Raw genomic sequence first — 14,067 nt, 5'->3', positions numbered from 1 at the left:
TCAACCGGTTCAGCCACCGTAAAAGTACAAAATAAGGAGAAATAAAGGTTATCAAGTTAATTGGTATCGATCTAGACCGAGCGCAAGCAGACCCGGAAGAGCCGACCCATCCAGCCTCGGCTCATTTTGTAATTTTCAAAATGGAACTCATTTCCTCGCCCATTAAATTTTCAATTTCTTCCTAACGGTACGGCACAATAAAACAATAAAAAATATGACGGAAAAGTGTGAAAGATTCACTTTTTACGCGGCGAAACACGTTCGCATTCCGTCTCCTTTCACTCGGCATTCAGACCGCCATCGGTGGGTTCGTTGAATCGGAAACTATTCTGTTCGTTTTTGTTGGACGTTTCTTTGTACCAACGATCGCAGCAGTTTTGCCAAATTCGTGTCGCAGACAAGATCTGCGTGTCTGTAAATTTGAATGTTCTGCCCACGCCGCCGATTGATGGGCATGTCGTTCCATAATCGTAGCCGGCGTCTGTAGGTTTGTATTGTAGGTTTGCATGCGATTTCTTGTGTAGGAAATCAGGACTGTCGATGTGGGTCAATAAGATCACGACCACGCTCTCCAAACGGGATAACGTGGAGGACAATGTTGGTCAATGGGACGCCGCAGCTTTGTTTACAAATATCCCACAGTGGAACCTGCAATTAAGCACCAAAGGTGAAGATTTTTAGAAATGTGTAATTAAACCGCCCACGTAGCAATCATCGCTTTAATGGACAAATGAAGAGGTTATAAATTTGTGTTGGGCAATCCGATTGGGAATATTTTTGACTTGCCGGAGGCGCAAATTACTCGTCAGGTTTTAATTACAAAAGCAACAATCGAGGATGACTCGTCTCCGCATAACAAAAATAATACATAGGTATTGGAGTCGCCGTGATATCAACAGTGTTGCTTTCAGGTCAATACCAGTTCAATTAATGCAACTATGTTGAATGTACAACTAATTATGCATATTTCTGACGAGCGTAAACATTCGCCGTGTTTGTTTTATTGCTGGAAAAAATAAAGTTGGCAACCGTTTGAAGGTTCAAGGATTGTAACGAATTAATGAGCTCTTGAGGTTGACTTTATTTTGTAAATTTACAATCTGTTGCCAAATATTAAATTACTGCCATCAGTTTTACTTAACAAGCGAACCGCCAAGCTTTCTTACTGCTGCTTGGCCAGACTGATAAATATTTACCGGTTTTTCATGCTCAGCTAATAAAGTAACAAAGATTCGGCTAATAATGGCATTTAATTTGTTAATGACTTCGTATTGTGGACAAGTTTTTTGAATAACTTCTAGAGGTCACTTTATGAGTTACTACCGCAATAACAATTTGTTCAATTTCTCTTTGTTTTTTACGCGCCGGATTATAATTTCAAATTAAGCTTTTATTTATACCCAATTAAAAAGTGTTTTTATTTATTGTCTGTAGATCTTAATCTGTAAATTATATTTATGTAACCGTGTTGGGCAAGGTTTGGGCATTACAGCGCACCACTACTAAAAGTTAATAGCAGACCATCTCCATGCTTTATGACTCAAATTTTCATCTCTAAAAAATAAAGTGAAGTTTAAAAAAAACTCTAAAGGGACCTTGACATGATGATTACTGCTCTTAATAAAACAATATTCTCACTTATTTTTTAATTATTATTAAATTCCCCAAAAACATTTCCTAAAGTCAGTACCGTTCAAGAACTTCATATTTATTATCAAGGCACGGCGTCCAACTCTTTTTAAAAATAAAAATGAAGTAAGAGTTTTTTGAAATAGATTCCTGATAGGTCAACCATGGATCTATTAGTTCTTTTGATCAGATAGAGCATAATGAAGCTCATTTCTTCAGACCAGGAAGAGAGAAAACTGCACAAATGTAGTTTGCGATGAAGAAATATTACTCCAAGTCATACTTTTCTTTTATGCTTTGAAGCGAGTGAACACCTTGAATTTTTTTTGAACACAATTACATAAAAAAGCTCCAAGTGTCTTTTTTTATTTATTGCAGGTGGAACAGAGTATTACAATTTTCTTTCATGAGCATTTCAATTATTTGGTGCCATAAATATTTTGGAAATTTTGAAAATTTTGATAGATGAAATTGAAGCATTTTTATCGCGGACGAAAAATTATTTTTAGGCACCCTTAATGAAAACACAAGCGGACGAAAAGTAACTCTTTTTTGGACGCTGACCGTGGCGCCATCTGTTGCTGATAAAAAAAATACTAGAAAAAATCTGTTAATATGTACTTAGATATTAACTAATAAATGTATCTATTTGAAAAAGAAAGATAAAAATAAATTTGTAAATTTCCAATGATGTCTTTGCTTTGTAGTTTGTGCAGTCACCTAAAAAATGTAATGTGCACCTCTACCAAAAAGTACCTTTTATCTTCGCCTGTTTTCAAGCCTCGGCTGCGCCTCGGCCAGAAAACTCAGCCTCGGAAGAAAAAGATGCACTTTTTGGCCTTGACACACAAATAACTATTACTGTAATTTTCTTCGTGAAAAAATAATTCAATACAAGTTGCAGAAAAGAGATGCATTCGAACATGTCCTCCTTTCACACCTGACATTTTAAAAATTCTTTAAAAATTGTTCTTGTGGTGAAATAGACGTTCAGCAGCTGGCATCTAATGGAGCTTGGTGGTTTTTGTACTAATTGTCTACTATTGTTAATTTCACCCTTCACAATTTCTCGTTTAAAAGGCAGATGGTGATCGCTAATTAAACAAGTTGTTTCCATGGTTGTACGTAAAGTTTATTTGATTCAGGTGTTCTCTATGCTTCGTAGAGTGCATCATGTGTTCACAATATTTAGTGTTGCAATGAGTAAACTACCAACGGCTGTTGTTTCTTGTATTATTCATCAATAAAAATTCAGAAATTGTATTGCAGAACCGGTGTGTTAATTGTGTCATCAACAGTAAATATTTGCAGGAAAATTCTTCGAGATAGGAGCACACGTGTTGGTGAAATACTTCGCGAGATGTTATTGAATAGGAGGTGAAAGAGGTGGAAGCTTAAGCAGAAAAATTGAAATCATAATTTTTAAAGTGTACCAATGTGAAGGGGGCGTAGTGGAGCGTAAAAACGCAGACCGGATTTGCAAAATGAAGAACAAAACGATGACAAACTCGCGGTCGATTTTCTACACTACTTTCGATTCCGTGGTCAGGAAGAATGAGAATAGGAACTGGCATTTATGTGGCGAGCCAGTGTCAATAACACCAATTATCCAAAGAAACTCCCCAGAAAAAATATGATTCGCCGGAGCTGCGTGTCTCTAAACCAAAACCTATAAAAACAGCATTCCTTTGCGTAATTACTTCAATTAAAAAATTTCGCCGAGTTAGTTTTACGAGCGCAACACGACTATGTGTGGCGACAAGTCGGCGACTAATTCGCAAAGATAATCGAATGCCTTCCAACTTTTCTAATCTAGATATCATTAAAACTTTTTCGTTTAAACCGGGTGATGTACACGTTGCATCAAACAACCATTGTGCTCGTATTTGCCCATGAAGCTCCCCTAATCCGGCGAATATTTTTAAGACAAAGGATCTCGCGGAGGGATAAAACTCGAGAGGAAGATAAATAAAATTGTAATGTGGCGATGTCTTCACTACTCACGTTTCATTTTTATGCCCGCCATAAACAAGCAAATGCGGCTTCATCTGAAATTAATATAAAAAGCGCGCTGCAGACGCAAACATTTAAATTGCATCGGTGGTCTGCTAGCCAAACAGTTTATTTTGCGGGCCTCGGGCCACTCTCCACAATTAATCGCAATTAAAACTTTCGCATAAAACTTCACGGTGCACGTAGGCGCATCAAAATGGCGATTGTGCCATCGCCAGTAATCGAAGAATTATCGATTACCGCAATTGCCACAATCTACATGTGCAATGTCTTGCGTAACGCCTCATTACCGCTCATTTTTACACGACAGAGCTTTGGGCGCAATTACTCGCAACATGTGCCGTCAATTCACAATTTCACTCGACCCCTCAAATAATTCCCATAATTAGTGTCGCAATTGTGTTCCGCACGCATTAATCTACACTCTTAAGTGAGCGACACGGAATTCGCGTGACCGTGAAAGACTCGACGCTCGGAGACATCGACGGTGGGTCAGGCCGCGAGCGCGATTCCTGCTGAATTCGCTCGATTTGGATTCCGTCGATGTGCGCTGCACCCAACAGCTGTAGACGCATTCTCGACGTCGCAGGAATTCTACTGAATTGTTGCGTAAGCCCAGGCCAATCCAACCTGTTCAACAATTATTTAATTCTTGCTCAACGAGCTTTCGCAAGTCTCATCACAGATTCTGATACATTTAAGTGTGGTCCACCTCTAGCAGGAATTGCTGGGCGATTACATAATCCCGAAAAGAATTTTTCAGACGTGACGACGCACAAAGTAGGTGTCGTGGGCAGAGTTATCTATCTCCTTTGCATACCAAAGCGGGACATTATGGATAATTTGAGTGGAATATGCGGTTTGTTCGCAACTCGGTCCACTTATCGCAAGCTTTTCCCATAATGACTGTGAAAGTTTCAGGTGATCCGCCAGGTCTTATGAATAAACAATGATCGTGCAGTGAAGCGGGCAAATATAAAACATGATCATTTAGTGGCCGCCAGGGAAAGAGTGATCAATACAATGGGTATTGTTTGTAAAGGGAATATTTTCTTGGTATGGACGCTGCGTATGGCAGTTCGAGTGAAGCGTTGTTTATCCAGGACCTTATTTAGCAAAAATCACATCTCACTGCGATCCTTCTTTGGCTTAGACGAAGGCTGTTAAGTAAAACCCAATGAAAAACGTTCGATCGGAGCGTCACAAAAATAAAGATCCGACTCGACGAGTTTATCCGCAGGATAAAGCCGGATCCAGGACGAGAGAACAGTAACCTTTAATTAAATGATCTTCAGTGCATCTCTGTTGCTTCGGTGTTTTAAATTTGTTGCGACCACTCTCGCAAATAATTATTTTCCTTGGGTAATTACGTCAGATGGAGTTTATGGAATGGGCGAGTGACAACGAATAAGCCTTATTTATAAATGTGACAAGCTTTGTTGCAGTAATTACAATAATTCACTGCGTTTTAGGTTAAGGATATTTTTCTTTTCTAAGGATAAGATAAATTTTATTAGCCAATCACTTGTTAATTACGGATGTCGCTTCGTTCTCTCGATTGTTGATTAGATCATGCGTGCTTTGTTAATTGATTAACGAAGCAGAATCACAAATAAAATGCAAGATTTCCAACAAATCTGTCTAATTATTTTCATTAAGTTGTTTTCTAGATGTTTATTGCAATCGGATGGTGATAAAAAACGAACGCAAATATTTTTGGTTACATAATATTTTCGTTCAAGGTGAAGCGTTCGATCATAATAAATCATATCCCGTGAGAAATTGATAAATTAATTTTCGGAACCACAACCGACGTTGCGAATTAGGTATCGAAGCACAAATTACGTTCGTAACAAAATATTTGGAGGGGCTTCGGAGATTGCGAGGCTCTGCAGGATCGCAACCGAGGGAATCAGTTTTTTAATTTCCAAATTTACTCGATTTAGATTTTAATTAAAAAATAAAATGTTCTTTTATGAAGAATTCGGTTCTGTTCTCTCAATTACATCAAGACGGGAGGACAGGCTAATGTCCTGTCCAGGAAACAAAAATTTACTTCCACTTAAATTGTGTATTTATTTTTTTCAGTATAAAAGCTTTCAGATCATTCATATTCGTAGCTAATTTTCTGATATTTTAATACCTAACTAATTTAATTCATGCGCAGTCAGAAAGGAAACCTACAAATGGGTACAATGCATTTTAAACAAATTTATACATATTATAAAAAAAACACACATTTTGTATTTTTAAGTTTCTGCAACTTTGGAAAATTATTATTTTGGAATAAATATGTAGTGAAATTTTGTAAGTTTTTGTAACTCTCATTTCGAATGCAAACAACACACAATAGCTATTTTCAATACAAGTGAGCAAAGTAGTGCATTTAATCACGAGTATGGAAGTTGGGCGTCTGAGCCGAAGGCGAGGGCCCCAACCGTACGAGTGATTAAATGCACGTTTGCTCATGCGTGTTGAATCTAATTTTTTCCAGAATCATAAAATATAGTCGCGGAATCGAAATTTCGGGCAGCACTTTTTAAATTTTGAGTCAATCGCACATAATTTACCCCAAGCAATTTCACGTTTTTTCGTCAATTGAAATCTAAATAACAGGTTAAAAATTTAAATAAGTCAAAAATAAGACAAGCTGTTAGTTATTAATATTCAGAAAGTATTTTAAAAATAGATTTAAAAAACTCTCAAACATTACACTTTGCTCACTAGTGAGAAAATATTTTTTCCTCACTAGTGATTCAATTGCCATCTTTGCTCACTATTTTCAGTGAGCAAACACCGCTGAAATTTAATGATCATGGAAAAAATCATTTACTTGCTCTGGGCTGCGTCCAATTTTTAGTCAAATTTTCTCATTGGTAAATTATTACAATTTTCCCCATTGTATTAGATCTTCGTTTCCAGCAAAAACAGGGTTTTAAAATTTTCTAAATGTCATGTTTTCAGCTGACCTTTCAAAATCCCAGCGGGTCTATTTTTGCAAATTAAATGAATCTCAAACAAACATTTCAGTACGGATACCTCGTCAATATTTAATATAAACATTCCATATTAAAAATTGCAGTAAATATTTTTGTGTTTTGTTGTTTGAATAAATCTGGTTGCAAAATTGCTGTCATAATTTTTATCTCTCGGATTGTTACGTAATGTGGAAAACCGCCATCTGTTATTGTCGATGGGTTTAGCATAAGAATGCATATGTGTAGACATCACCTTTGCGCGCAGAATTAAATCAGTAACGACAAAATGGGGCCAGAAATTTGCCTAGTTAAGAAGTTATCCGGTTCCGGGTTACCGGAAATTAGCGTACATTGTTATTCCAAACATAGAGCAGGATCAGGCGTAGGAACAGCGACCAGTGGCTTAGTTGAGTCAAGTCTCCGTAATGGGCTAATATTTTCGCGCTTGCAGCGTACATTAGGTGTTATTACAGCGTCTCCACAATATAATTTGAATTTAATTAAATCCTGTTGTTGGCGTACTGAAAATATACAACCTAGCAAACAAACGGATTTAATATCGGTGTATTTATCCTTTCGACGGAAGCGAAACTGTACAACTTCAAACAATGTTTTATATTAAATTATCCGACTCAACTGTTGCACACATCCGAAAATCGAAAACTGAAGCAGAAAATGGGGCGCCAGCTCGTCCAAATGCCCTAATTTTATCGGCTTATTCGTGTATATGTAAATAGAGCGGGGCCCGGAGTTTTATCAGTGGGCCCACCGAGTGTGTGGCGTTTACCTTATCAGGAACGGGCACGCCGGAGTCCGGGTGAGAGCGCGCCCGGAGACGACCTCTCGTAATATATGTTTTTTTTTATTTACAATAATGCGTATTTTAATTCGCGACGAAACAGTCATTGTGCTATCTGACGTCGTCGTAAAGATGTGAAAGGAGATTGGGAGAATGATGGATGCTCACGTTATTACTGATGTCATCATTAATTTACCAAGTTAATGCCTTCGGTGGCGGTGGCTGAAAGCACGCAAACAATTTTTTTACGCCATTTTGCGAACGCCGGCGGAATTCGCGAGGGTCAAATGAGGCATCGCTACAAGTCCGGGTTGGTGTTCCTGGTGTCTGTTCACAGCTAGAGCTTTCAAGTTTTCCGGTGTTAGTCAGTTTGCCAGCTGAAGCTGGCCAGGACTGTAAGATTTGCAACGAAACGCAATGGTTAGAAAACAAGAAGAGTTAGTGGAAACAGATGTTAAATAAATGTACATAATTATTTGCTTTAATTAAATAAAAAAATAAAGTAAAAATAAACTATAGTTTGAAGTGGAAAGAAACTATGTTTACCATTTCCTTCTCAGAACATTTTAAACAACAAACTCGAGATCAAGATTCAGGCGACGTTTATTGTTTTTATTCTAAATGTCAAAGTATGAAGTTAAATGTTCAAGGATGATATATTAAAGAGAGCTACCGGCAGCATAATAATAGTAACAACACAAAACTTTATTATTACGCTGTAGGTGTGTTGATTTTTTTTATTGGAATATTTGATATACTCGTACGTATTCTCTCAATCGTTAAGAAATGTACAATGTAAGTTGATATTAAAATGCATTTTATTAAACATATGTACAAAATCTTACCTAATTAGTTGTGAATCGACAAAAAATGTGTTTGTCGGCTCATTGAATTTTTGACTAAATTGTAAATAATTCAAGATTTTGCGGATATAGATCACCAAGATATTTATATAAATGAATTAGAAGAACTTATGAATATACATTAGTTCATTTAAATACCCAGATAAAAATCACTAAAACTATTCATCTGCTAAAACTGTGTCATATTACCTACGTTCAAATTTTCCTTTGACAGAAATATTTTTTTTAACCTTGATAACTATTTCACAAATTTTTGGCATCCTTGGTAAATTTACTCTTCTGAATTACACCAAATTGGTTCAAAATTTATTCTATATTTGCTGCTTCTTTTTGCATCCTTTTTTTAGTTTGTCTTATTTTCAACAGATAAAAGTAAGATGTAAGCAATTGCAATTTCATTATAACACGCTAGCCAGCCCAAAACACAAAGAAAACGTTCTGCACGACAGAATGTGTCGTAGGAGGTACTTGTTTACATACACCAGATTCATAAATAACCACGATCGTTACGGATTTCTTGACATTTTTTATGAGAACTCATTTCCTTGTCGAAAATTTCTTAGAACAATTTCTGCAAGAATATTGATGACAAGAGTCCTTTCGTCTTCTGGTGGAGTGCCTTAAAGTGCCTATTTGTTACATGGACGAGGTGTAAAGTACTATTGCTGGCAAAGGAAGAAAAGGGGAAATTAGACATTAGGTGTGTTCTTTTATCAGACAACGTTGAATGCATTTCTTCAGTTGTTGACCAGAGTGCATTAAATATTGAAACAACCTCCATATTTCCCAGATCTATCTCCCAATTATTAACGCTTTTTTCCGAAATTATTACCATTGAGGTACTAATTTTCTGGACGATGAAACAGTGAGGCAAATGATTCTGGAGGCGCAAACAAAAATTTGGAATCAAAACGCCAAGCCTCGTCAAACGAAATATATTAGTACCCTAGGTACTATCTTGATAGATTTTGTCTGAAGTTCCTAATCAGGCTCTTTGCAAGAGCCAATAAAGATGAAGCTAACGATTAGACTTATTCTATTTTAATACAGATAATGTTCATATTTACTATTTCAATTCGTCGCAAGGACGAAGAAAAGAAGACACTACTCTACAATTTTCATTTTTTTTTTGCAGATTCATGTTGTTTTAAAGGTAAAGTTTTTTTCAACATTTTTTCTCTATTGTATTTCTTTGATTAAAGAAATTATTGAATGGAATGACACATACACAAATTATGATTTATTCTATGTTTCTTCTACTGCAAGTAACGCCAAAAACCTTCATTTTAACACTGCTGAAAGAAAATAATCCACCCTGTATCGCATTATCTCTAATCTGGTCCACCAATGAGGTTTCCTTGTTTTAAAGCATATTTCCTAGAGGTTAATTCGCATTGGCGTAAATTTTTAAAATACATATGATATACAAGGTGTATTTTTAAAATGTGCCGAAATTTTACCTACGAGGTTGTGGGACAACGTAGAAGACTAAAAGCAATTAAAAAAAATTGTAGCTCAAAAATTAAATGTCATTTAATTTTTTTACATAGAATTTTTTCCGAGTTCTACATGAAGCTCGTGGTTAAAATTATGCCGCGCATTTCAGGGACACCTGTATAAGTTGACTGTTTTTCGCTCGCTCTGCTAAACTCGACTCCCGAGACTTTAGCGTGATGCGAACGGTTTTAGCGTGTCGCATTAAACTAATTCAGTGCCCGGGATTATAAAATGTATGTGGTGTGCCTAAAGAAGTTTTTAGTTCAAAAACCCCAGAAGTAAACACATAACCAGCAAACTTCTAAATTAACCTGTGTTGCTTGTGACGAAATGTTTGCGGCCGCTGTGCAGGTTGTGCGGTTATCCAGTGCACGGAAGCTGAATTTTCATGTCGCGAAAAAATGCAGTTATAACAGTATCCCAAGAGCAGCTCGTGCATGACAACCAGATAGAGAAGGGTACGTGCACACACGGTGAACAAAAGGAATTTATTTGCTTTCGCGACCACAATTTCCACCGAAAGATGAAATTAGTTCGAATATATTAATAAAACGGGCCCTTTGCTCGGCAAATGTTTTCCATTTATATGGCGAAATCGGATCGGAGTTTTCCTTCCTGTTTCGCATTATTTGCATTTAAGCGGGCGTTAACCGCACTTTCGGCGTGTTATTAAATGTATGGTCTCGCACACAATTTTAAATATTTATGAGAAAGAAGCTTTAATGAAAGCCTCGTGTTTGATCCCGTTTGTTTTATTGGTCCGTATGCTGAGGGCGCTGATAAAACGGTGTTTGCGTCTGATTTGCTCTCGACTTCTGGTAGTTTTTGGGTGGATTTAGGAGGAAAGTTCTTTGGCGGGGCGGAAGTTGCCATGCAAATGTTTCCGGCGCTCGCTTAAAGTGCATTCGCCACTTGCCAAATTATCCGGATAAAAAGCTTAAAAGTATCCCAAAAACTCATCTCAATTACAAATTCCTGGCATTAAGGCGAAGGTCTGGTTTTTATATTTTAATTACTTACCGAGTAAATTGCCCAATTTATAAGGATTTACATTAAGGGTTCTGGCAAAGAAAACACTATGGCGAGCTTTTTATTGGGACGAAGCTCCCCTAACGGCGACGCACTGCAATAAGGCGGACATGTTGTCTGCCAACTCTTAACTACTTAAAATACGGGCAAACTTTTTACCGAACAATATTGATGTTTACCCTACGAAACCGTATCAGTCGCGATATTCGCCAATTTTACAAAGTTTTAAAAGCTCTCGGCTGCACCTCGAATGACAGCTGCGACGTTGTTTTACACAAATCGACGGAAAAACGATATGCTTCGCAGGATGCACATTTCGGCCCTAAGCTAATGTTGTTATTTTGTTTCAGAACATCCTGGATAAGTTTAATCCGGGAGCAAGGCAAATGATCAACGCTGGAAAAGCTTACCTCAAAGCTCTGCACGGTAAGCTTAATGTTTTATTCAACTAATGAACCTAATTTGCTCACGATTTACTGTTGCTGTTTCGAGAGTGTCTGCTATTCCAAGGACGTCCTTGTTGATGAGCAAACATTTAAATCAAATTTCGTTCGTGCACAAGACGGAATTTATCATAAACAGAAATTTAAAAAATATAACTTTTAATAAAAAAGTAATTAAATTTCAAACTGAATGTATTAAATTTATTTTTGCTGTTTGTGAAACAAGAAATATAATACCAATATGTCAATAATGAGAGAAATATTTTCGTGTATGTTCAAATTTTGTTCGAGACTTTTGATGAAATTCCACGGAACTAGTAGAATGTTTCTGAATTAGCGTTATTAAACTGGAAGGTTGACTCCACATGTGAAACTGCTATTAAAACAAGTTTCTCTCTATGTATGTTGAACAATGCTTCCTCAGGGAATTACGCTCTTCGAAAGATGTTATTGCTATGGAAGTTGCCTTGACAGCAGCAAGAATTTTATTTTCAGAAAATAAATAGAAAAACCTGTCATTATACTACAATTTAGTGATGAGTTACTCAGTAATTTACTGAAACGAATTTACAATTCTTATTACAAGCTATTCGTACATCCTTACATCTTAAGTCTGTAAGATCATTAAGTAAATCAGCTGTAACATTGCTTTGGACAAATTGAAGATCTTTGCTTGTCAAAAAGTAAAAAAAGATGAAAGCAATTTTTCCCAACGAAGAAAGACGTCTGTAAAGTTAATTATCTCAAAAAAATCTAAATTTTGAATTTTGTTGCAGAAAAATATTTATTATTCATTCAGTTTTGGGCTGATTTTGATTGTAAAACGTTGTAGAATGCTCCTGAATTAGTAGAGACGTTGCACGACAATGTCTTCTCAGATTACACCTTTCATAAGTGTTTAGTATTGTTCTAAAAGTTGCTTCTTCTTTAGTGGTGAAGCAAGTTATTGTATTACTAGAAGTTGTGGTGCATTTTAAAGAGTAGTTACACAATTTACTAATTCCCGTATACCAAATAAGTCTATTACTGTAATAAAGCTGACGCGCGTTTCAGCAGCTAAGTTAATCTAAAGCTGACGCGCGTTTCGACAGCAAAGGTGTCATCATTGGAGCGGCGATAATGACGGCTTTGCTTTTGTTCAGTTATGAGCCCGAAGTGGTCCGTTAAATTTCATTTAAAAAGAAGTTGCAGTTTTGTTGGGAGTTGTTGAACAATTTAGGAACAACTTCTCAATTGTACAATTCTGGTTACAATTTTGTCATGAGAGGAGCCATTTTTTTTGTACTTCTGGGTTGAAAAATTTTGTGCAGATGTAGCAATGAATCCTGTGCGAATCCTGTTCCGCACACATAATTACGCTTCGAGTGGTTATCCTGAAATTACCGAATCTTCAGCTTCAGCCTTAATGATCCACATTTTCCAGCGCTACACATTAAAACCAACTCGTTTGAAGTGTTTCGGAGTCGACGCGATTTGCCTTCGTCTTTTCGCCGATGATTACCTTTAATTTGAAATTTCATCGACATATAAATGAGTTCATTATGGATTGTCACGTAAGCAATAACGCAGGTGTAATTCGGGCCCCGCGCCGTGATGAATTGCAATTCTTGACAACTTTCAGGAACAAAAATCCCGCCGTCACCATTAATTCCAGGATATCGCCCAAAAATTACGCTCTGTCATCAATAATGAAACCTGGAGAAGTTGTAAAAATGACGCTGTTAACATTCAGCGACCCTTGTCGCGCTTGTAAAAAGTTTCGACTATTTGAAGCGGCGACAGGAGCTGGCGGTGAAAAGCTCGTTTCGTGTTTTTGCATGTTCTCCGGCGGGCTCGGACATAATGAAATTACACATACACGTGTACGTGTTTGTTGTGTTTTGAATTTGGATTTTTTCGAGGCCAAAACGGACTTTAACAGGGACAAGCTCTCTCATTTATTTTTAATTGGGCGCTCTGACTTCAAGAGCTAATTAATTTGGCGCGTTCTCGTCAGTTATAATTGCAAACGAACTAATTGTCCTTCGTTTGACAACCATCCCAAATGTTCGGATTCGCCACAATTTGCCTCCGAACAATGTGCCCGCTCCATACAAGTTTTCAACGACAAAAACTTTTGTATTATACGTCTATGGTGAGAAATTCTTTGGGTGTACTCTGTAGTGATTGTAAGATTAAACGAAAGTAGTTTTTATAAAACTAATTCATTGACATTTATTAATTTAAAAATTATTAGTAGTCTGATAAATTTAAAAAATTCCTGTGATTATTTCCTTCATATGTTTAGCAACCAATTGCGTGACAAATATTGACCAATCAAAATGAGAAAACATAAAATAACTCGATAAAATTTCTCTAAAATGCACCCTGCAATAATCGGATAAAAAATGTCGGTACCTGATTTTTTTTTTAAATAAATTATTTTGAATAAAAAGGATTGGAAATAATGGGTTTGTTTTCATTCTATTCAGGAAATAATCAGCCGTATACCCCTCGTGCAAAATTTTAATATTGGCAAATTTTTTGCTAATGAACTCAAACTTCCATAAATTATTCGGTCAGAAGACCAATTATTATTATTATCAAATAAAAGGCCTCGACTTCCTCTCGTGCTCATATTTGATAATAATAATTGGTCTTCTGACCTCATTTATGGATGTTTTCGTTCATTAGCAAAACATTTTCCGATAAAAAATTTTGCACTTGGGATATAATATGTGAAAATTTATGTAGATAAGATTTTCTATGATAACTGATAAGAGATGGATGGGAAGACTTTTTTGCACAAGAATCTGAAAACATTATTGAAACAATAA

At 36.5% G+C, this 14,067-nt stretch overlaps 1 protein-coding gene across 2 annotated transcripts in view; it reads left to right on the top strand.

Moving 5' to 3' along the window:
- Positions 1–14,067, top strand: part of IRSp53 (Insulin receptor substrate 53 kDa) — a 107,354-nt gene that overhangs the window by 35,503 nt on the left and 57,784 nt on the right. For both annotated transcript variants that reach the window (XM_069045076.1, XM_069045071.1), the window contains exon 3: positions 11,159–11,234. In XM_069045076.1, coding sequence (XP_068901177.1) covers positions 11,159–11,234 — 76 coding nt within the window. The remainder of the gene's footprint in view (positions 1–11,158; positions 11,235–14,067) is intronic.

The sequence above is a fragment of the Tenebrio molitor genome, chromosome 1 (assembly GCF_963966145.1).
Source record: "Tenebrio molitor chromosome 1, icTenMoli1.1, whole genome shotgun sequence".
Lineage (NCBI taxonomy): Eukaryota > Metazoa > Arthropoda > Insecta > Coleoptera > Tenebrionidae > Tenebrio > Tenebrio molitor.
This window is presented reverse-complemented; position numbering and strand designations above follow the sequence as displayed.